This window comes from Pseudopipra pipra, chromosome 14 (genome assembly GCF_036250125.1).
Source record: "Pseudopipra pipra isolate bDixPip1 chromosome 14, bDixPip1.hap1, whole genome shotgun sequence".
NCBI lineage: Eukaryota > Metazoa > Chordata > Aves > Passeriformes > Pipridae > Pseudopipra > Pseudopipra pipra.
Window position 1 is genome coordinate 1,378,421 of NC_087562.1, and position 22,767 is coordinate 1,401,187.

The window sequence follows — 22,767 nt, forward strand, 5'->3', positions numbered from 1 at the left end:
GGGACCGACGGCCAGGGGGGAGGGCAAGGGTCCTGGTCTTTCAGTTCCCGTGTTCCTGTTCTTGTCCGGTCCTGCCATGGCCCTGTGGCGGGTGCTGGCACTGGGGACAGCCCTGGGGCGCCGCAGCTGCTGCTCCAAGGTGGGGCCGGGGGTCCCCGAGGGCGTTCCCGTCCTGCCGTGGCCGCCGGGCCCCGTGCCCTTGGCTGTTGTGTGTGCCAGGGCCGCAGGCAGAGCTTCCCCAGCCCCTCCCTGACGGAGCCCTGGTCGTTCCCCCGCAGCCCTCGCTGCCCCCCGGCTTTGTGGAGGCCCTGAGCGCCGTGGTCGGGGCCCCCAACGTCTCCACGGCCACGGCGGTGCGGGAGCAGCACGGCCACGATGAGTCCATGCACCCGTGAGTGCCCTCTGGGGCTGGGAGCCCTGGGGAAGGATCCCAGGGAGGGCGAGAGAGCTGGGGAGGGGAAGGGCCCCGAGGAGGGGGAAGTCATTTTGGCAGCGGTGCCCCTGTCCCCCAGCTGTGCCCCCCCGGACGCCGTGGTGTGGCCCCAGTCGGTGGGGCAGGTCCAGGAGTTGGCCGCGCTCTGCTACCGCCGCCGTGTGCCCATGGTGCCCTTTGGCACCGGCACCGGCCTCGAGGGCGGTGTCAATGCCGTGCAGGTATCGGCTCCCCGGCACCCCCTGAGCCCCCAGGGGCTCTCGGTGCTCGGCTGTGCCAAGACCCACCGGTGCCCCTGTGCCAGGGCGGCGTCTGCTTCGACCTGAGCCGCATGGACAGCATCGCGGAGCTGAGCCTCGAGGACTTCTCGGTGACAGTGGAGCCCGGTGTCACCCGCAAGGCCCTCAACAGCCACCTGCGTGGCACCGGGCTCTGGTTCCCTGTCGGTACCGTGGGCATGGGGGGCCCTTGGGGCCGGGGGTCACACCACTGAGGGTGCTGGGGATGTCGGGAATGCTGGGGCTCCTGGGGTGTTCATGGGTGCACTGTGGTCCCAGTGGTGCCTGTGGGACCAGAAGTGCCATGGCCCCAGTGCTGCTGGGGTTACCCATGGTTTTGCTGTGGTCAGGGGTCCTGGAGGTGTCCATGGGGGAGTGGTGAGCATCCCCACCCCCATTCCCTTCCCACCCCCTGCTTGCAGACCCCGGGGCAGACGCCTCTCTGTGTGGCATGGCGGCCACGGGCGCCTCAGGCACCAACGCCGTGCGCTACGGCACCATGCGCCCCAACGTGCTCAACCTGCGCGTGGTGCTGCCGGACGGGCGCCTGCTCCACACCGCCGGCCCCGGGCGCCAGGCCAGGTGGGTGCTGGGGGCCGGGGGGCTGTGCTGGGCTGGCTGCTCCTGGGTGTACCTGCTCACCAGCTCTAAACAGGAAGCGAGCGGCCGGCTATGACCTGACCTCGCTCTTCGTGGGCTCCGAGGGCACCCTGGGCTTCCTGACTCAGGCCACGCTGCGCCTGCACCCGCTGCCCGAGGCCACCGCCGCCACCATCGCCTCCTTCCCCGGCGTGGGGGCGGCCGTGGCGTGCACGGTGCAGGTGCTGCAGGCGGCCGTGCCCGTGGCCCGCATCGGTGCGTGCCCGGGGCCAGAGGTGGGGCCGCGGGTCCAGGTGCTGGTGGTGGCACTGAGCGCCGCCTCCTCTCACCAGAGTTCCTGGATGAGGTGATGGCAGACGCCTGTGGCCGCTACAGCGGGATGGGGCTGCCGGTGGCAGCCACGCTCCTCCTGGAGCTCCATGGCTCCCGGAACAGCCTGGCTGAGCAGCAGCGGCAGACGGGTATGGATGGGAATAGGCATGAGGATTGGGTGCCTGGGGCTGGGGGCTGTGATGGACACCCAGGGATGAGGGATGGGTGTCCAGGGACAGGAGGCGGGGGACAGGGTTGTTCTGGGATCAGGGATGGGTGCCCCGGACCAGGAACAGAGGAACCAGGGATGGATGCTGGGGATGGGGACTTGGAAGACACCAGGGTGAGGGATGGGCGTGTGGGCTGGGGGTCTGCTGAGGGGCTCAGGGACACGGAACAGGGGTGACCAGACAAGTCACAGGGTGATGGATGGGTGCCCAGGGACAAGGGATGGGAGGACCAGGGGTATCCTGGGATATGGGATGGATGCCCAGGATGGGCACTGGAGGTCCTGGGGTGAGGGCCAGGTGCCTGGGGGTGCCGTGGGTCCCATGCCAGGGCTCCTGGTCACTGTCAGAGGAGATCGTGCGACTGAACGGTGGCTCCGGCCTGGCCTGGGCGGAGGAGCCGGAGGAGCGCGGGCGGCTCTGGGCCATGCGCCACAACGCCTGGTACGCGGCCCTGGCCCTGCGGCCCGGCTGCCAGGTGAGGGACAGGCACAAGGACAGGGACGATGGCGGCAGCGCCCGTGGAGCTGCAGCTGCCTCAGCTCTGCCCTGCCCGCCCCAGGGCTACTCCACGGATGTCTGTGTGCCCATCTCCCGCCTGCCCGACGTGGTGGTGGAGACCAAGCAGGACCTGCAGGACTCTGGCCTCACCGGTCAGTGGGGCTGCAGCCCCCTGGGACAGAGGGGTGGGTTGGGGGGTCACCATCCTCCCTGTGCACCTCATCTGACCCATGGCCCTGCAGGACCCATGGTGGGACACGTAGGCGATGGCAACTTCCACTGCATCCTCGTCTTCAACACCCAGGACCCAGAGGAGGCCCAGCGCATCCACGCCTTCACCCAGCGCCTGGGCAGGTGGGATGGGGCACCCTGGGGGGACAGTTGGACAGGCAGATGTCCCCATGCCCTGACCCTCCCTGTCCCGCAGGCGGGCGCTGGCGGCGGGGGGCACCTGCACCGGGGAGCACGGCGTGGGGCTGGGCAAGCGGGCACTGCTGCTGGAGGAGCTGGGCCAGGAGGGGCTGGACACCCTGCGCTCCATCAAGGCTGCACTGGACCCCCACAACCTCATGAACCCTGGCAAGGTGCTCTGAAGGGGGGCACTGGCATTGAGCTGGCAGTGGGGGGCTGCAGCCCCGGGAGACAGGGCTGGGGTGGCCACGCTGCCCTGCACTGCCGCCCTTTGTGTCCCCACAAATCCCCCCATCCCCACCTCGGGGGGTCAGGGATCCCTGAACCCCAAATAAACCCGTTTGCACCTGTAGCCTCTGTGTACTGTGATGTCTTTTGGGGGACAGGATGCCCCAGCCCCTCCCTAGGGGGTCCCTGTCCCAGGCAGCACACACAGACACTCACAGGGCACCATGGGGGTCCCACTTTAGTCTCTTCCCCCGAGTCATGGTGCTGGTGATGCTGGGTAGGAATGTCCACCATGGCCCCCATGGCATCCCATCTCTGGGACCTGCTGAGCACCACTGGGGCCATCCCCACATGGCAGACACGGGGAAGGGGCATCGACACAGGTGGGGGTCTCCAGCACCCCATCGGCATCATCTGCTTCACCAAGAAAGCCAGTGAAATAAAATAACAGTGAATATTTTATTGAACATTGTTTTAATACCATATCAAAACACCTTGACTAATGAAGGAAGCTCCCCCCAAGCTCTGAACTCTTTTTTTCCCCCTTTTTTTTTAATATATAAATACAGAAAGGTTTCCCGCAGGGGCACGGCCACCGGCAGGGGAGGTCTCACCAACGAAAACGCGCCCGCCGCGCCAGGAGGGGACGGGGATGGGCAGGGGAGGGGTCACTGCCATGAAATGACTCCATCTTGGCACCTCCAGCAGAGCCACTCCCATGACCAGGGGTGGCCGGGGGCATCCGGGGGCCCATCGGGGCCTTCCCCATACCCTCCTCGAAAGGGTCCAACTCAAAGCCGATGGAAAAGAAAGAGGGGGGGCGGTTTTGGCAAGAGGAGCCCGGCGAGGGGGCGCGGGAGGGGCGGCGGGGATGCTGCGGCTCTCCAGTCTCTGAGTGGTTATAGCTGAGTTAAAGAGTGACCAGTCTGTAAACATCACCGGGGCAGGGAAGCTCAAATCGAAGAACACGCCAGTCAACACAAAGCTTCAGTTGTGGTTTGTTGTTTGTTTCTTTTTTTGTCCATTTTCTCTTTTTTTCTTCTTTTTTTTCCTTTTTTTTTTTCCTTTTTTTTGTTTTCTCGTTGTAAACACTTGAAAGACGGACCCCTGCGAGTCAGCAGGGGGGAGCAGTGGCCCCGCTCCCGGCGTGGGGCAGAGTCCCCATCTCAACGCTGCCGGGGGGCCGGGGTGGAGATCTCCAAAAGGGAGACGGGAGAGAGGAGAAATTTCCCGTTTAGTCAGTGCAAAAAAACCGAGCAGAGCCCCCGGGGCGAGTCCGGGTGGGAGGTGGGGGGTTGCCGGTGAGAAATGCCGCGTGCTCCGTTTGGCCGGCTGTCCCCCGGCAGCATTCCCCTTTCGGTTCGGGGAGAAAAGCCAAACATCATGGCAGGGTGTCGGCCGAGGGCGTCCCTGGGGCCTCCCTGGGGCGGGCAGAGCTCTCCTGGTGACCAGCGGCTGTGGAGGAGAGAGCAGGTAGCTCCGCTTTTCTCACACTGTCTTCTCCTGGATGTTTCTTTTAGTTTTAAATCTTTTAAATTAAAAAAAAAAAAACCAAAAACAAAAACAAACGAACAAACAAAAACAAAACAAGCAAAAAAACCCCCAACAAAACAAATAAAAATAATAAAATAAAATAAAAATAAAAAATGCGCCGTTGTCCCAAGTGGATTCAAGTTTCTGGGTTCTATTTTTGTCTTCTTGAGGAATTTAAAGTCAGCCCAAAACTCCAGGCGGGGCGGGGGGGACAGGGAGAGGAGGTACAGCAGGTATAGCAAGGTGCCCTGCAAAGGCAGAGAGAGACCATCCCGGGTGAGGAGCCCGAGCCCTGGCTGTCCCACCCCACCTCATCCCACCCCATCCTCCCCTCCTGGCCCAGGATTTAAAGCCAGCACGGGAATACCCCGTTTGAGCAGCCCACCACAGGCTCACCTTAAAGAGAAGTCAGCAAGCACGCCCGGCGGGTCAATCAGAAGGATGCTCCGGGCAGGATCTGTTCACTTCAAACCATGAGTCTATACAGCTGTGAGAGGAGAGCGTGTCACCACTGCTGAACCTCGGGTGTCCCCTCCTGTCCCCTGCCGCCCGCCTGGCCACCCCCTCACGGTACCTTTTGTGATAAATGCAGAGGCAGGGCAGCCTGGCTATCGTGTCCCCCTGCAGCAGCTCCTCCAGGCAGATCACGCACTCGCCGGCATCCTTGGTCAGCACGTCATCTGGGAGGGGAGGGCAGAGGTTGAGACGGGGACCACCACAGCATTCCCCTCCCTGGGATGAAGGGGAACCCACGGTCCTGCTGTGGGTGCAGCTGCCATGGGGCAGAATGGCAGCAGCACTGTAAAACACTAGCAGGAGGCTCAGGTGGAGGCACAGGGTCTGGGGCAGCTGGAGCAAACAAAGCCCCTACCACTGGCTTCTAAAAAATCACCACTGAGTAGGAGGTGAGCATCCCTCCCACACCAGTGGTCAGGAGGGAGGGGGGAGATGCCGGGAGCCTGCAGCCCAGTGCTCAGCCCCATAAGTCTCCTGGTCAGTGAGGAGGGGAGGAAGGCAATGACCCCTCAGAGGGGCAGCCCAAGGGGACATGTGTCCTCTGCCTTCGCCAGGCAGGACACCCGGCCAGGAGGCTCCCTCTGGCACAGAGCAACCCGGGCAGGGGGCTGTGTTACAAAGGAGTCTAAAAGCAAAAGCAGCAGAGTTGAGCCATGCCAGGGGAGCAGAGTGGAGCAGGGAAGGGAAGCAGCACCATCCCGCTGGAGAACAGCCCTCTTGGCAAGCCCAGCTGAGCTGCCTGCCTGCAGCAAGTCTCTCCAGCCTGCCCAGAGTCATCCCAAGGGGTAGGATGCCGTTTCCCCCACAGAGCTTGGCCCTTACCGTTGTAGGAGAGGCGAGGTTTGCTCAGACACATGATAAAGTGCATTTCCATCTCATCAGAAGCCACAGATTTGGAGCAAATGGGGCACTTGAAACCTGGAGGGAGAGCAGAGAGGAGCCCTTAGCAAGGGCAGCAGGAGTCGTCCACCCTGCATCCCAGGGAATCCCCGAGGCCATGGTGGGGCAGGGCAGCCCCTCACCTGCCGCCTGCATGGTGACCCTCACCCCATGCAGCGCCCGCTGGGCACCTGCTCATCCTGTGCTGGTGCAGGGACAGCCACCGGACAGGGCACAGCCACCCCAGCCGGCGCGCTGGTCGTCCCCGAGCCCGCGCACAGAGGGCACGGAGAGAGTGCCAAGGCAGTGCACACGTGGCCATCAGCTGCTGCCAGGCCTTAAAGGGCAAGCAGCAGCCTGGGGCATGCAGCACCCTGCCACTGGCAAGTGCAGGGGCACGTCCCCGTGCCCGGCTGGTGCTGTCCCTGCTGCCAGAGCTCAGCACTGCGTGGCTAAGCCAGAAAAGCTGTAAGGAAGGAGGGTCTTTTGTAGGGCTGCAGCAGAGGACTGGCAGGTCACAGCCTCAAACCCAAATCACTGCTCTCTCCAGCTTTTTGCAGGAGTGAGGTGTGTGCTCACCCCTTCGACGACAGCCAGCAGCCCCAGAACAGGAGGACCCTGCAGGCTGATGTCCCAGCTTGATCTTGGCTCTGCCTGGTGACTCAGGCTCTTGGATGGAGCTGGCTGGGATGCCCAGATCTGCATGGCAACCTTGCTTGGGCATGAAGGGGCCTGGCTGGTGCCAGGGTGTCACACCAGTGTCACTACCATGCAGACATGCAGACATGGCATCATCCCCAGCCCCACCGACCGAGGCTGCCCCAAACCCAGGTTTCTAAGCTGCAAACTCCTAAGGAACAGAACACCAACCAGTCCTACAGGTCACCCTCTCAGGACTCGTGTCCTCCCACTGCAGCCAGCTCGAGGCCATGCAGTTCATCCCTGCCCAGCAGAGTAGCAGGGCTCAAGCTGAGCGTGCCACCACCACCACCACGGGTTTGCACCAGAACATCCAGCAATTCCCTGCCTGCAGAGAGGGAGAGGGTAATTTAAGGATCTGCCTTCTAAAAGCAGATCAGGTTTGACTGCAGCGCCGCTTAAGAGCTTTCTTCATATATATGCAAAGGCTGCTCAGGAAAGAAGAGAAAAGCAATGTACACAAATTATCTAAGGATGAATCAGGTTCTTGTTTGCCACCATGTGGATGTGGCCAGGGCGTTTTTTTCTTGCTTCTTAGAAGGGAGAAAGTAGAGTGGCTTTAAGGGGAGGCAGCTCAGACCTACATGGTGCAATCAACCAGGGTAACTGCCCAACAGCTGTGTACCCACTCATTAGCAGTGGTGATAAATACAGATGACTTCCCAGCTCCTCAAATGAAAGCCTAGGGATGCCAATCCTGCCCCTCCAGAGGGCAGTTATTTCTCAGGAGGGCGCAGCAAGGATGAGTATCACGGATGGTGTTGGACTGGCCTAAAAGGCAGGACTCAGAGGACCTGCTAAGACAAGGAGCCCTCGAGCCCAGGGGTCTCTCCAGTGGGGTGTCCTGCTGTCCTGCAGCATGCCACTGCAGGGACACATCGCTGCCCCAGCCAGGCTGAGCCATGGGGTCTCTGCTGTGAGCCTGGCCCCATTTGCACCAAATCCCCGGTGACAGGGCAGCACTGGCAGCCAGGGCCTCGTGGGCAGCAGTACCAATCTGCCTTCTCATCTCCAGCCTAATTTTACTCCTGACCGATTTATACCTTGTGGCAGCCGTGCCCATTAGCTGAAATAGCTGTTTCTTTCCTCCTCCCAAGTGTTTACCCGCCCAGTGTATTTATAGCGCGGATAGCTCGGATAGCTCCCAGCCTGCTGCTGCAAGACCCAACTGGCCTCCCCCCTTGCGAGACACCCTCCCAGTGCCCCGCTCCCCTGGCAGCCCGCCTGCCCTGCCCCTGCCTGGCACAGATGGTTCCCCACACTGCAGGCACCAGTCTGGGGGAGCTCTGGGGACCGGCTTCCAGCGGAGAGTCCCCGGAACGGCTGTGAAGGGCTCCCTGTGGCAACGGGAACTCTGTGTCAGGGCAAGGCGTTTGTCGAGGTTCGGCACCGTTCCCTGTGTGCGAGGAGACCTCGTTTCCTCCGGTCCCCCCTTTTTCTGTGCCAATGTGTTATTTTAAACAGGCCGTCCCAGATCTGCCGGCTCTGGCAGCACCTGAAGGCATCCTATGAGATGTGCAACCGACGGGGAAGGAGAGGGCCCTGGATGACACGGCCTGGTCAGCAGCTGCCAGGGCACAGCTGCTGGCAAATCAGCAGGGCCAGGCAAAGAGCAGGGCCCTTTGCAGGCTCTGGCAAGCGGCTGCTGCTGTATCTCCAGGCCCCTTTGCTGGCTGGGATAGCTTTAGCACAGTTATAAATAGCCGGCATGAACGCTCCTCATGCTCCCCAGCGCTCCACGGGCAGCTGGCTGCGGGACTGGGGCTCCCGACACCGCCACAGCCCCGTGGCAAGGACATGGCGACACTGGGCAGACGGAGGGGCCCAGGCTCAAGCCCCAGCACGTGTGTGGTGTCCTCCAGACAGACAGTCCCGGGGGCTGAGACAAGTGCAGAAGCACACATACTTTTCTGGCTCTGCATTTCACAAGATGGAGGGGGGAAAAAAAAAAGAAAGATGAAAATGCAATTGCATAAATTCCCAGGTTTGAGCAGGAGCGAGGAGACAGTGTGGAAAGGCCCCTGGGGCGGGGGGCTGCCCCACACCCCAGCTGTCAGCACCAATACTTGACATTGCAAAAGCAAATGCCTGCGTTCCCCTCCAGCAGGAGCCCCCCGCCAGCAGGACAGGGGAGGCAGAGAAGGGGTGAACTCCCTCACCCCTTCTCCAGGTGACCTTTGGGTGGAGGCGGTGGACAGAAAACCGGTGAAACCAGCACCCAACAGCGGCAGGCACCAAGCCTCGGAGCATCCCTACACAGCTCGGGCAGGCGCTGCCCCGAGCCAGTCCCGCAGATGAAAGAGCCGCTCCCCGCACGGCCGGCCCCCTTCAGGCCATGGTATTTTCCACATTCCCCGAAATCCCCGTTAATTTATCCTGCCTAAGCTGCCAGCCGGAGCAACGCAGGAGATTACATTTTGACAGCTGCTCATGGAAAATTCAGCTCCCTCCCTCCTCCTCAGAGCCCTTTCCATCCTCCTCCCACATGCCTAAAAAAAAAAAAGAGGGGAAGGGCCCAGCTATTCCTCCTTGCCAGGGCCTCCCACACCCAGGGGGAGGCCCAGGGCTTGCTCCAGGGAAAAGCCATGGACCCTTCCTCCCTCCCAAGGCGCCCAGGGCAGCTGGTGATGCTCCTGACCATGGCACATTAAACCTGAAGCCGGCAGTGTCACCTCATGCAGAGATGTGTGGGCAGGCACCAAATCCTGCCAGGAGTGAGGAAGAGTAGGGTGCCACAGGAAGTGGGCTGGCCTCGAAAGGCAGGTTCAGATCAAGACCTGGACTCCTGTATCCTGCAGGAGACTTTGAGAAAGCCAAGGGCTTTCCAGGGCTGTGAGATGCAGGCATGTGATCTAATCTCTCCAATGGCTTGGTCTAGAAACCAGGAGCAAGCAGCGCTGGTGCTCTCCAGGGGCTACTGCCCTCTGAGTATTTTTAGGAAGGTTACACGGTTTATTTTAGAGAGCCAGGCAAAGTAGAGCTGGGAACCTCTGAAAACCTCCACCAGGTCCTATGCATGCTGAAGAAGCCTGGTGGTTAACCCTCACTGTGCCAAAAGCACCACCACAGAGCTGCAGAGACTTCGGTGGCGGTGGGAGGGTCAAGACACCCTTTCCAACTCATCCCTAAACATGCCAAACAGAGCTGCTTCTGGAGCTGGGATAGGAAATTCCCATCACTTGTGTCTACTGAGCACTACAATGGGGTCAATCACGTCATGCCCTGTGAGTGAGGTGGTTGCTCCCCTCGGGGGTGGGCGAGACCATGTCCATGGCAGCTGTAAGCCCGTCCCAGATTGCAGGGAAAGGCACGTCCACCTTCCCCTGCCAAACTCTCCACTAGCTTGGCGTGCCTCCAGGCAGATTGCTTCCAGGCTACAGTGCCATCAGGAGATGCATCATGACCCCAGCAGCAGGAAACCTGGGCTCTGTCACTGGCAGGTGGCTGTGGCACCTCCAGCAGTGGGAGGAAGATGCCGGTGGGGATGACGTGCCCTGAAAGCAGGAGGAAGCAGCAGCCCAGGCACAACCCCAGCAACCCACCCCATTCAGAGCAGCATTCACCAAAGGGATCCCCATTTGCCAAAGGGATCTCTGGTTGCCCAGGCCCCCGTTACTGCCATGGGATAAATCAGGAGCTCTGTGTGTGGGAGCCTGCCCCAGGAGGAATCCCTCCTCTGATGTCCAGCCACCCCAGAGGACACCTGGAGCACCAGGGAGCTCAGGGTAAGCCCAGGTTGCCTGATGCTCATGGAAGATCGGGAAACCTCAGCTGCACAGCCCACCTCTGTGTCTCCAGAGAGCATCCTGGGCTCCCAGCCAAAGGAGCTGGGCTTACACCAGGTGAGGATGCATCCAAGCATGAGATAAACACAGGGAATATTTGAGCCAAGCATGCAGTCCTGGTGCCTCCTCCCTGCTGAATAGATCCTGAGCATCTCACCTCCTCCCATGGCTTCCCTGACATTACCAGCTGAACTGGCACCAGGTGGAAGCTGGAAGAGGTGGATCATCCTGAAAAAACCTACATTACTGACTGAAGAGCAGGGAAAGACTGAAAGACCATGTCTATGGGCCCTGTTGGTCAATCTGAAGCTGAAGCATGTGGGGTTGGGTGAGATAAAGGGGTTCCAAGTCCTCCCCTTCCCTTACCCCTTGAGGGCTCCAGCACAGCCCCAGGAAGAAGAAATCAGAGAAGAGTTGTCCTATGTGCCAGGCAAGTGAAGGAAACCTGAAGGGCCAAGATATTCAGACCAAACATCTCCTGGAAAACAAATTCCCTACTGGTTAAAGCAGCCTCGTTTTTTTTGAAGTGATGGTCACCGGGCAGCACCCTGGAGATGGCACATGGGTGCACAGAGTACATCCCCAGCACTTGGGCAGGGACCAGGCAGCTGAGGACTCCATGAGTGTCCCCTTCCGAGAGCTGGAAGTGACATGAAGTCACCAGGGAAGTGATGCTCTACCAGCCTCTGCGCCGCCGCCTCGCGCCGGGGCCAGGGGGCAGCTGCACCAAGTACCCACCCCACTAAGCACCACAGTTCTCTGCCAGCACAGCACCTGCACCAAGGGCCTGGAGGCCACAGCACCAGCAGAATGAGGCTGGAACCTGCTTCCCCTTGCAGAAGGAAACGGCGCCGGCTGCACGGGCAGAGGTAGGAGCCAAGGCCCACCACAGCCCTGCTGCCCAGGCAGGACTCAAGAACCCCCCGATGGTGCTGGGCTATTGTGTAGTGTGAGGGCTGACACGAGCAGGGACACGTAGGCAGGAAAGAGTAAAGCACTTAAGCTGTCTCATTTGCCAGCTTTGAAAAAGCCAGCATACTTCCTCCTGAGTCAAGGCTGCGGGAAGGTGGGAGAGCACAAAAGACACGTCCAGGGTGGAAACCAGACATCCCACCTTCCTGTGCATGGAAGGGAGGCAGGGACAGGGGATGCCAGTGAGCCAGCCCCAGATGACAGCCAAGCAGAGGATGTGGCCAGGATGGGACATTTTGGATGGCAGTGCTTGGAAAGAAAACCAATCATTTCTGATGCCTTGGCAGAGGCATCCCTATCCCACCCCACCATTTCCTTGTGGATTGAGTCAGTTCAGCTGGCTGAGAAGGGAGAAAATAAATGTTTGAAATGTGAAAGCAGCACCCCAAAGAGAAGCTGCTTCTCTGCAAGGCCAGGTTTTGCAAGGTCTAAGAAGAGCTGTCCCTGGTGTGCAGTGGCTCCTGGCAAAGTCCCCACGTGGCAGGTGTCTGCTGTCAGGTGGCCACACACCACCCAAGGGTGGCAGGGACATGCCACGGAACATGAAGCTGGCCAAGGCCAGCACTGTCCCAACGCTCGAGGTGTTGTGTTTTGGAGACACCTCTGTCCATTCCCACCCCATTTAAGCCATGAAGAGGAGACACAGCAGCAAAGAAAAGGCACTGGCGCTCCAGGTGGGACGTGGGTAAGTCACTGGGGCCGGAGGGATGCAGGACGTGGATGCAGGACAGGATGCTGGACGGCATCACGCCGCAGCAGCCCAAGGCTGGCTTGCTGCAAGCTGGGAGGCAGAGCTATTTTTTTTTTAGCCAGCTGGGTTCTTATGGGGGCGGTGGGGGAGGATGGGAAGAAGGAGAACAGATTGCAATTCTGGGGCTGAGGAAAGCTGGAGAGTTGGAAAGGAACAGGAGACACAGGAGAGGGAACCCCACAGGGACATTCGCTCCAGAGCACCCAAAGCTACAGATCCTCAGCAGACAGACACATCAAAGCCCTTAAAAACACCTCCAGCACAGTCCATAGCCATTGAGAAGTGGGATGGCAAAGAGGCCTGGCTATGTGGTGGCAGGTTGTCCAGAGCCCCCCTCCTTGCACACACATCCTCAGGGAAAGTGTGCAAACTGCCTCTGAATCCCAAGCACCCCACCATGCCTGTCATTGAGCATTGCCCCTTTCATGGGCTGCAATTTTTGAACAAAAGTACCTACACTAAGGCCAGAGAGCATCTCCCTCCTATAGCCTAGGCTATGCTGCACTATCAGTTCCCCCAGATCTGGATGAGAAAGGCAACTTCACGGGGTCACCTTGTCTTCCAGAGAGCCCTAGTTTACCACAGAAATACTCCCCCAGCTGCTGGGAACAGGTTTCATAAGGAAGAGTGTGTAGCCCAAAGCTAATTTTAGCAACCCAGAGAAGAGCAAAGTTAAGCAGAGGGGTTCTGGGTGACATCCCAGAGAAGGCATTAACACCTCCAACTCCTGCTGTCGGGCTGCAGGGCTCAGATTTACCAAGTTACAAGCTCATCCAGGGCTTCTGCTAGTCACAAAACTGGCCTTCGCACCTCTGGTTTTCAAATTCACTGCCCAGTGAGGACAGAGATCCTGTAGGATCCTTGGGAATTTCCAAAGAGTTTGCCTGTGTTTTTTTCCTCCCAAATATTTCTTGTATGAAGCAGGAAGCCCTGCTGCAGGAAGGAATCACCCACAAGATGCACAAGGAGCCAACAGGACAACAGGGGGGTCCCGGGAGCTGAAATGAAGGAGCGCAGGGGATCCTCTGGAGCACAGCGGGACACAGCAATTTGGAAACGAGAACAGAATGGGAGAGATTTGGACACTTTGGCTCGGCAGAGGCTGGGAGGGAGCAGCGAGGAAACGTCACGCGGGGACTGGCGAGGTGAGTCACTTCTGACTAAGCCATCCATGGGGTCCCCGCCGCCAGGATCCAGCACTGCGGAGCTGCCAGAGGAATTCCCGCTTTCGGAAAGGCCGAAATGCAGAAGCCTGACCTGAGCCACTCCCAAACACAACTGGATCCAACCCCACGGAGTGATCTCCCTCCTGACCCCCGGGTTTTTCCAAAGCAGAAGACTTGTGCTTTGATGCTGCCGAGGCTCCGTCACGCCTCAGCTTCGGCTGATCCCGCTGGGGGATGGAGGGACACTCCAGAGGCACAGGATGACATGCCCTGGCTTTGTGACACTGGGAGCAGAGCCCAGCACGGATGGCACCCACGCACCCGCTCCTGCCAGGAAGCAATCCCACCCCACTCCTGGGACACCTCCTCCACAGGCATCCCACGGCAGCACCGCACGAACAGAGTGGTGCAAGGTGTCTTTGTGCCTGGGCCATGGTGGCAGGGTCACTGGGGCAACTGGGTCTCATCAGCGTGAGACCCCCAGGCCCTGCATGGAAAGAACGACGTGCTGCTTTTCGGGGTAGAAAAAGGGCAATTTTTATGTAGTGGGCAGCAAACAGAGCACAAAAGGCACACAGAGCTGCACCCACAGGCAGTGCATGGCTGGGAAACGCTCGTGGCCAGTTCACACTGGGTGTTTCTGCAGAAAGACAGAAAAAGTTTGAAATTTTTCCACCACTGGAAAGAAGGAATCTTCATGAAGAGCATGCTGCAGAGCAAACCCTAACCTCACCTGCCCCTCACGTGGTAGGAAGGGCTGCACAGCACAGAGCATCTCCCAGCTCCCCAGGAGGGACTGTGATTGCTGAGGGATGCCCAGTGAATGCTCCAGGCTAGCAGGAGAGCAGGAAGGGGAAAAAGAAGGGTGCAAAGCTGCAGGATGATCACACCACTCTGCTGTGCATACTACAAGAGGGGAGGGATGCTCAACAGCACCAAGCTGCCTGAACAGGCAGCATGAGCTCCCCTTCGACAGCCAGAGGCAAGAGATTTGTGAGACAGAGCCATGCTGGGAATGGGGCTACACCACTCCAGAGCTTCCCAGCTGCCTTTGCAGCATGGAGGCGGCTGGCAGACAGAGCCAGCTTTCTGCAGCTCTGGGAGCCGAACCTCTGAGACACAAAGCATGGCATCTCAGAGGAATGAACCCCTCGGCGAGCGGCAGGTCTGCCCACAATGGATCCTGCCAGTGGAGGCAGGAGGGGCTGCACACTGTGCCACAGGCAGGAAAAACCCTGCCTGGCTGTCCCATCTTCTCTGTCCCTTTGTCCCAACACGTGCCACCCTCCAGCATGAGAAGGGCTCTTGTCTTGCAGACAGGAACAGGAGGGAGACAGTGGGGCTGCAGATGACAAAAATCCCAGCTGTGGGGTTTGAAGGTCTCTCTTCTCCATCTGAAAAGGCAACACACAGAGGAGCACATTCCCTTGATTCCCAGAGCTGGGTAGGGCCTTGTGAAGCAGTGTCCTCCCAGGAAACATTCACCCAGGACCAGTTGCAGGTTGTCATCTGCTTTGTACCTGTCTACAGGGAGCAAAAAGAAATCAAAGGCATCTACAACCACCCTCTGAAGGGTAAGATCGAGGCAAATAGCAGACTCCAAGGGCTATGAAATCAATGGTGTAATAACTAAGCAGATGGACAATAGGTTCAAACCAGCAAGATCTGACTGGGAATCACCTGAAACGCCAAGGCAGCTCAGGCAGTGCTCAGCCTCATCCCATCCCACTCAGCACCAACTTCACAGAGGGCTCCCCCAAAACTGATCTCTGCCCATACTGACTCAACCTCCCTGCAGATGGTAATTTAGGCCATCTGCCCAGAGCCAAATCCCCCTCCTTTTCCCCAGCTACAGATGTACAGGCCTTGGATGGATGGATTGAAAGGTGGATCTAATTCCCCTGCAGCGCTTGTGATGAGGCACAGCTCCATTGCCTTGTAGGGAGAGCTCCCAAATTAATTACTGCAATTACCCTGGCTGCAGGAGAAACTGCAGGTTCTCCCCTCACTGGTGACAAAGGCTTCCCTAAAAAACAATCCCCCAAACGCCTACCACCCCAAGCTGTAATGCAATCATCCAGGAAGAGCGGAGCCCCCAACACCACCCTCGAATCGATGAGCTGTGAGGAGAGAAACATGCAGTCATGGCCCAGGGGAGAAGGGAGCCAGCCACCTTTCCAGGCAGCAACAGGCAAAGCTGCACAGAGGACATGGAAATGCCAGTGACCCCGTCCTGGTAGGAAATAAAAATGCTGGGCAGGGATGTGGGGCAGGGTCAGCATCACTCGGTTCTCCTGCCTGACTGCTGCTTTCCCTCTCTTGTGTTGCAGGCAGCTGGCCTCTAAAAATACCCACTGTTGCCACGCCGTCCTCCCTGCTAGGGCCAGGAAACAGCTCTGAGCAGCTTTCAGTTCCATTCTTCGTCTGTGCCGCTGTGCTTCCCTCACCAGGACCTGTCCCAGCCCCTTTTCTGTGCCTGCCAGGTGACAGTCTCTCAGGAACCATGGCCATAACTTGACAGACTCAACCAGCCAAGGGTGCTAACTGGGGAAATAAAGCCCTGGGAAATTTCTGCTAGGGCAGAAAGGTAAATATTTCCACAGCATCTCTCTGCTCCTCTACGAAATGCCACAAGACCACTGCACAACACACACAGCCTTGCTTCATGCCACTGATGGGGGGCCCACAGCTGCACAAGTGTGCACAAGCACAGAGAGTCATGAATTTTCCAAGCTAATTCAGCCCACAACAGCAGGGCCAACCTGCTGCCAATGCTGGCCAGCTCAGGTCCATAGGGAAGGAGGGAAGAGTCAGCTCCACCTCAGAGGAGCACTGAAGCCTCTCCAATGGCAAGGCACCATCCCCACTGGCAAAATACACCTTGTATGGAACACCCCCAGCTACCCATAGACCCGCTGTGGAGGCCTGGGGAAGGGAACCAGCGCTGAGCGATGCCTCTGTCCCAGCTCAGATGGTGCACATGGCACAAACCTGGCACCACAGGGGCACTGGGACCACAGCAGGAAGCCCCAGTGGACCGAGCCCTGTGTCAGCAGCACAGAGATCAGCCACAAAGGCCTGCCTCCTGGCTGCCTGGTTCCTCCTTCCACCATCCTCACACCCCAGGCTGCACGGGACCCACAGCGGGCTGGAAAGCTAAACCATGACATGAGAGAAGCAGCCCCTGTCCCCCACCACAGGCACTCCCCCCGCCCCTGCCTGCAGCCTGGCAGGGCAGGAAACCCACCAGCAGTCAGGCTCTGCCCACGGGAAATGCTGTGCAACGGCACGAGAAGAGGCCCCAGGCAGCAGAGCTTCCTGCAGCTGCACCTCCAGCAGTGCCCCACAAAAAGCACCGAGCCTGCAAGGGACAGCAGGAGCATCCCTGGGGGTACCCAAGCCCCCAGAGGGTTTACCCACATTTAAAACCTGCCTAGTGGGACTGGTGCAGGAGAGACATTTAAGGCCCAGCTTTAACCACTCTTGCTCTACCTGACATAAAAAATGGGTCTGTCTCTACAGAGAGAGGCTTGTTATACCCCAACATACAGCCACGCCAGAGCAGGTGGGTAAAATGCTCTGCACCAGGGCCTGCTGCTTTCCAGCATTACTTGGCTGCTCAGGTGTATCACCCCTGAGCCCTTATGATTTCAGTCTTCAAGAGAACCAGAAGAAAGCCAAGACACATTTATTCAAAACCAAGCATTAGGCACATCTGGAGCTTTGGTGTACCAGCAACAGACACAACGAGATGCACCTCGTGGTTGCCCACCAGCTGCTTGGGATGCCATGGGACTGGTCCCTGCAAAGGGAATTCATCCAGAGAGCTCTTTGCTGCCTGTCTGATCTGTCACACAGGAGATTACATTGGAGAGGAAAAAAAAAGCTTTTTTTTTTTTCCTCCCCTCCTCCAAAGTGGGTTTTTCTCTCTCCCTGCGCTTCTCTTGAAATTAATTTTCAGCATTTAGCAGCATTTTCCCATGACTCTCCACGGCCGCCTTGGCCAGGCGCCAGCCTTATACTGCTCCTCCACCAAAGATGTCTGTATCTGATTGATCCTCCGGCCAGCAAACGAGAGAGAGGGAAAGAGAGAGAGGAGAGGAACCCTAATAGCACACTAATAAATAAGAGAATCCCTTACGGTTATTCCAGTCATCGGAACAAACAGCAAAACAAACCAGCATGGGATAAACTTACGTCACGGGCTGGGAAGACAATCCTGGCTGGGAAATGGGTCAGCCCAGGAGCACAAGAGCATCATTCCCAGCATCTCTGGGATATACGTAAGCGGAAGGGGGAGAGGGCACCCAGCTACCCCATGCTGATTTATGCACAGGTTTAGAGAGGAGAGTGCCCAGCCAAGCCAGTTAATGTGCACAGCAATTAGTGCCTCTCTCCTGGGCAAGGCAGCTGAGAGCTCAGAGGGCACTAGAGAGACAAGGCAGTGCAGAGACAGCCAGTGCTCGCTCTGGCTGTGGAGACTGAGGATGACCATGGCCACCACCAGCTCCTCATGCACAGCGCTGATGTTGGCACACTCCAACTTCATCTCGGGGTCTGGTGTGCCTTAGAGCTGCCTTCGAGTCTTCTGGTGTTCAGCACTTCACCCTTCCAAGGCAGCTGGTGCCTCTTCCCCCTGTGTGCCAGGGCACACTGGTGACAAGTTGGTGTCAGGAAAGTCAGGGCTGAGAGGCAACTCCCTCCAGCAGCTTCCAGGCACCAGCAAGAAAAGGCTTGTGACTTGAAGCTATCAGGGTACAGCAAGGGTTCACCACAGAGAGGCCTCTCCCCAGCTCACAGACACTGGGGCTGCCCATCCAGCTCATCCTCCAAACAACTCCTGTTTCCTATCCAACTCCTCTAGAGTTGGATGGAAGAGCATTTCCAGCTTCTTTTGTTCTCTAACTCTGCCTGAAGAAGGCCCCAGCTCAGCACCCTGGCTGCCACCTCTGCACCAAAAACCTTTCCATCTCCCCCAGGCTGGGCCCTCCTGCTCCAGGAAAGCGCTGCTGAGAACGCAGCAGCTCATTTGGCAAAGAAGACCTCCTGATATTGGTGCCACCAGCATCCAGGGCAAACAGTCTGCTTTGTCGGTACACAGAAAGCCTGTGACATTCCTGGTGACACTGTACAGAAGGATGAGTTAGGCATTTCCTTGGGCTAGCCAGCAGACAAGAAGATATGGATTTATTAGAGCTTCAAACACTCAAGGGCTTTGGGTGATGAGTGGGATTTCCAGATAAACTTTAAGCTACTTACAGCCTCTGCAAACTCCCTGAGATCTTCTGATGAAGATGAGTAACACGAGTGATACTAAGAGAACCACACAAAGCTGGAGACATGCAGCATTAAACCACACATCTCCCTCTTCTGCCTTCCCACTAGCCTTGGGTTTATCGAGTCTAGTGGTTACAAAGCTAAGAGACAGGGTCAAGTGCTACAAGCAAACTCCAAAGTTGCACAAGATCTTTTGTCATCTTTGTCTCAGAGGCCAGGAAGTGGATCTCAGGAACCCTGGGCAGACAGGGAAATCCCAGAGCAGTTTCAGGTGGTGCTGGAACAGTGACATCGCTGGTGTGTATGGTGGACATGCCTGGGAAAATCCCCTCCAGGAAACAGCATTCACTTACCCAGGGAGGTGCTGTCCACTCAGAGGGAGGGACAAGCTCCACCACAAAGGTCAGAGCCCTTTGCCCACTGCATTTGGAAGACACATGTAGGCTTTGCTGTTCATTAGAGTAGCAGTTCTTCTCCCCTGGTCCTGGGAAGGGCTAGAGACCATCAGTATCTAACTGCTCCTGCCATCCTGGCAGCCACAGTAGTGTCCAGAGGGATTCAGTAATGGGCTCCCCTCAGCCTCTGCACAGGCTTCCCAGCACAGTCCCCCTCTCTCCCCCCCTCCACACACCTAGCTCTTCTGCAAGCCTTCAACTGCAGAGAAGGGAAGGAGTGACACCAGCCAGGGAAAAGACCTCAGCCTGCCCCAGCTCACTCCTTGGGGTCCCTGCTGAGGGGCCAGATGAGCCATGGAGCAGCTGGAGAGGCACAAAAACCCAGATAAAGGGGGCGGCGAGGTGCCCAGCCTATCTGTGTGCTCTGTTATTGCACCACAGCACCTTATCAGGGCTGTTAAGCCAAGGCTCCTTGCTGTCCCACTGAGGTCCCCACAGAGTCCATGCTGCACTTTGAGGCTCCCAGCTCATCCCCCAAACCCAAATGCTCCTGGAAGAACAAGCCCATGAACATGACCTTCCCCACACGCAGAGATCAGCACCATCCAGGTATCCAGAAAGGGGCTGGCAGGGCAAGAAGCAACCCTCCAGCCCTGTTAGCCACAGAGTTTGGGGGGCTCCTCTCCTTGGTAATACAGCAACTCAGGCAGATCCCCAGGATCCCCAGGCATGCATCCAGCTGAGTGGGTTTGGTGCGTCGGCGCGTCCCCTCATCCCCACCCTCGAGTCATCCTTCCAAAGGAGCAGGACAGTCACGCGCAGCAATGTCAAAGCTCCTCTCCATTTACCAGAGCACTGCTGCTTCAGCACTTTCCAGAGGCTAATGGAGTGGCTCGGAGCTGCGAAGAGGAGCAGGTCGATGGGGAGGCAGGGGGGAAGGAGTGAGTGGCTCCTGACTGCCCTGCTGCAGGTTAACCAGCTGCAGCGGGAGATTAGCAGGAATTTTAGCGGTCTGGAGGTGGCTTACTTCCCCCTTCCCCTCAGTCTCCAAACCCTCCATTAACTTCTCACACTAAGAGGGAGAGTGCAAAAGTTTAACATGCTCCGACAAGTTTTCAGGAGGGTTTTTAAGCATCCTCTGCTCATTCTGCTATTAATTAGCAACGAGGAAGAACCTTCGAGGGAGAGGCTTCAGCAGGGACTGAGTGGCTCTCACTGCTGCCCGCACACGCTCCGGCACAGCTCAACTGCTCTCAGAGGGCCCCAAAAGAGGCACCAGAGAAATCTGGTTCTTGCAGCACTTCCCACAGCCCACACTGCAACCTTTCAAGGGCACCAGGTTTAACTTAGCAGCACCGCACTAACTCGCTCGAGTGGCTGAGAACAGCTTACTCCATTTTGCACCTGGTTTATTTTTATGAACAGGATTTCTGCCCCTCAGCACCGCAGTTTGAGAACTAGCATTTAATGTAACTGATACTCTCTGACCGACCCCTGTGAGCTGTAATGAGGCTCCAGCACCGGGTGCAGCAGAAGGACCCGTGGCCCTTATTCCCACAGAAGCTTGTGGAATACCTGGAAGGATGCTGTGCCTTGGTTTCTCTCTGTGTTTAAAAACCAGAGCAGCAGCACAGTCTGTGCAAGGTCACGGAGCAAGAAAGTTTGCAGAAGCTCTTGGTCTCAACTCCAGCACTGCATGCCAGCCCCTGTCCGTCTGCCAGGGAGGACAGCAAGCATCCGGCTTATCTGGATCAATAGGAATCGTGCCTGGAGTGTTCTGCCACTGAGGATGTAATGCAAGACATGCAGCTTCAACCTAATGGAGAAGAGCAGCCCCTGGAGACTGGGCAAAAGGGAAAAATCCCAAAATGGAAGTAGGAAAATGGGCCCCATAAGCTTCATTTTGCACTTTGTTCTCGTCCACTGGTTCAGTTTCAGGTCCTCCTGAAAATGAGGCATTGTCCCAAGGCATATTATGAAATTCCCAGACCACGTCATGCAAGGAGAACACTTACAGCGTTTGTGAGGGGGACGGGTGGGAGAGAAATCCCAGACTATTCCAGGAAACGCAAGGAGACATCCCTGAAATGACTTCCCCTCTAGCCAGGAGGGGAAGAGAGGACCTCCCACCTCTCTCCCTGCACCCAGACAAAACTAGGTCAGTGACACAGCCCTGCTCACAGCCAGATCTCCTCTCCAGACACCAGGACACACGGAAGGGTCCAGCCAGGAGGGTGAAGGGGGGTAACCTTTCCTCCTCCCACAGCCTGACACGTTTCCTGCGAGACAGCCCAGCCGGCCCCCCAGCCCTGTTAAAGAGGCAGGCAGTTCCTCCTCTGCTTCCTCCCCGGCAACTACATCAGTGCCAGCTGGCTTGAATGAGAAAACATGCTTTGGCCTCTCCCTGGCCCTTTATCAGACGAAACAAAGGAAAAAAAAATCCCCACACCTTGCTTTCAGAGGCTTTCTCTGCCTCTTTACCAGTTTCTAAGGCACAGGAACTGCTATACCTGACTGGCACCCCCCGAACACCATCGGAAAGAGGCATGAGGAGCTCAGCCTGGTCTTCAAAACCAAGGGCTTGAGCTACAGCACCCGCAGACCACCTTCCCGCAAGTCGATGGAGGGGTGGGGTGTGTCACATCCACTGCTTCATGTCCCCGAGCCAAAACACCTCCCTTCTAGAAAGCCTCCTCGCTCCACAGCCCCTTCCTCCCTTGACCTTGACAGAGATGCCAGCCCCGGCGCGCACCCACCCGCCTGCACCAGGCAGGGGATGGGGATTGGCACAACGGGGCTTGACCCGCCGGCCAAGATGGGGGCAGCTCCCCCTTGCCGGATGAACGGCGCCCACCGCCGTCCTCGGGTAGCCGCGGAGGGAAGGGAAGCCAGGGGAAGGCTCCGGGGAGCCGGCACTCACCGCTGTGCGAGCTGAACCACCGCGGTGCGATGTGGAGGGGCAGCGCGTCGGCCAGCGAGGCCCTGGCGCCCAGGTACAGCATCCCGTCTCTATGGTGACCGCCTCCCGTCTCCTGGAAACCGTTGCCATGGGCGTACGTGGAGTCGGAGCCCGGACCGCCACCGCCGCCGCCCGGGGCCCGCTCGGCCTCCCCCGCCGCCCGCGCCGCCGCCGCGTACAGCCCGAAGGGGACGGCGCCGGCCGCCGCCGGGTCCATGCCCATCCCGGCCACCGAGCTGACGGAGCGGCTGCGCAGCCCCATCGCGCCGCCGCCGCCGCCCGCCCGGTAATGGCCGAAGGGGGGCGGCCCCCCCCCTCCTCCCGGCGGCGGCACGGCGCTGTCATCCGTCGACACCCCCGGGAAGGGGCCCCGCGAGCGGGTCGCCGTGCTCTGCTTGCCCCCCATGTGGGCGCCGCCGGGCCGGAGGGAGCCGAGCGACAGCCCCCCGCGGGGAACGGGGCCGCGCCGCCCCCGCTGGGAGGGCGAGAGGGGGGCGGAAGGAAGCGGGGGGGCGCGGGGAGCTACGGGCGAAAACCCATCCCCGCCCCAGGCATCCTCCCCCCGCCGGGCCCGCAGGGGCGAGGGCGCCCCGAGTCCGCCGCCGCCGCCGCCGTCACCCCCGGCGGAGGCCGCCGAGGGCTCCGGGGCCGCGGAGCGGGGAGGGAGCGGCGGGGGAAGGGGGTGGGGGGGGGGGTGGCCGCCGGCCGGGTCGCTCCGCCCGCCTCGCTGGTGCCCCGGGGCGCGGCCGGGAGCCGGGCGCGGATCAGCTGCGGCCCATGGGCGGCGGGGGCGGCGGGGGCGGCGCGCCCCGCTCCGCTGCGCTGCGCCGGGCACGGCCTCGCTG

At 59.0% G+C, this 22,767-nt stretch overlaps 2 protein-coding genes across 5 annotated transcripts; one reads left to right on the plus strand and one right to left on the minus strand.

Moving 5' to 3' along the window:
* The first annotated feature begins 20 nt into the window (after positions 1-20).
* On the plus strand, positions 21-4,558 carry LOC135421861 (probable D-lactate dehydrogenase, mitochondrial). Of its 3 annotated transcripts, XM_064670664.1 has the most exons (11): positions 21-139; positions 279-391; positions 513-654; positions 738-879; positions 1,134-1,293; positions 1,367-1,566; positions 1,644-1,772; positions 2,201-2,328; positions 2,413-2,503; positions 2,594-2,705; positions 2,779-3,114. In XM_064670664.1, the coding sequence occupies exons 1-11, from the start codon at positions 77-79 to the stop codon at positions 2,942-2,944; spliced, it is 1,446 nt and encodes a 481-aa protein (XP_064526734.1). In that variant the 5' UTR covers positions 21-76; the 3' UTR covers positions 2,945-3,114. The 3 variants fall into 3 exon arrangements, with proteins under 3 accessions (XP_064526734.1, XP_064526735.1, XP_064526736.1); XM_064670665.1 differs by lacking the exons at positions 513-654; positions 2,201-2,328 and having other exon boundaries at positions 27-139; positions 655-879; positions 2,779-4,558; XM_064670666.1 differs by lacking the exons at positions 513-654; positions 738-879; positions 2,201-2,328 and having other exon boundaries at positions 27-139; positions 2,779-4,558.
* Positions 3,431-22,736, minus strand: ZNRF1 (zinc and ring finger 1). Of its 2 annotated transcripts, none has more exons than XM_064670670.1 (5): positions 21,884-22,736; positions 5,862-5,957; positions 5,098-5,203; positions 4,920-5,010; positions 3,431-4,518 (listed from the first exon to the last, which is right to left on the minus strand). In XM_064670670.1, exons 1-4 carry the CDS (start codon positions 22,326-22,328, stop codon positions 4,953-4,955), a joined length of 705 nt encoding a protein of 234 aa, XP_064526740.1. In that variant the 5' UTR covers positions 22,329-22,736; the 3' UTR covers positions 3,431-4,518; positions 4,920-4,952. The 2 variants fall into 2 exon arrangements, with proteins under 2 accessions (XP_064526740.1, XP_064526739.1); XM_064670669.1 differs by having other exon boundaries at positions 3,431-4,771; positions 21,884-22,732.
* Positions 22,737-22,767: the final 31 nt, after the last annotated feature.

Excerpts from the sequence above, each read along its gene's own strand:
- LOC135421861 (XM_064670664.1), top strand. The coding sequence starts at position 77 with ATGGCCCTGTGGCGGGTGCTGGCACTGGGGACAGCCCTGGGGCGCCGC. Across the intron at positions 1,773-2,200 it reads TGAGCAGCAGCGGCAGACGG|AGGAGATCGTGCGACTGAAC; the intron begins GTATGGATGGGA and ends GGTCACTGTCAG. Across the intron at positions 2,504-2,593 it reads GCAGGACTCTGGCCTCACCG|GACCCATGGTGGGACACGTA; the intron begins GTCAGTGGGGCT and ends ATGGCCCTGCAG.
- ZNRF1 (XM_064670670.1), bottom strand. The coding sequence starts at position 22,328 with ATGGGGGGCAAGCAGAGCACGGCGACCCGCTCGCGGGGCCCCTTCCCG. Across the intron at positions 5,958-21,883 it reads GTGGTTCAGCTCGCACAGCG|GTTTCAAGTGCCCCATTTGC; the intron begins GTGAGTGCCGGC and ends CTCTCCCTCCAG. Across the intron at positions 5,204-5,861 it reads ACCTCGCCTCTCCTACAACG|ATGACGTGCTGACCAAGGAT; the intron begins GTAAGGGCCAAG and ends CTCCCCTCCCAG.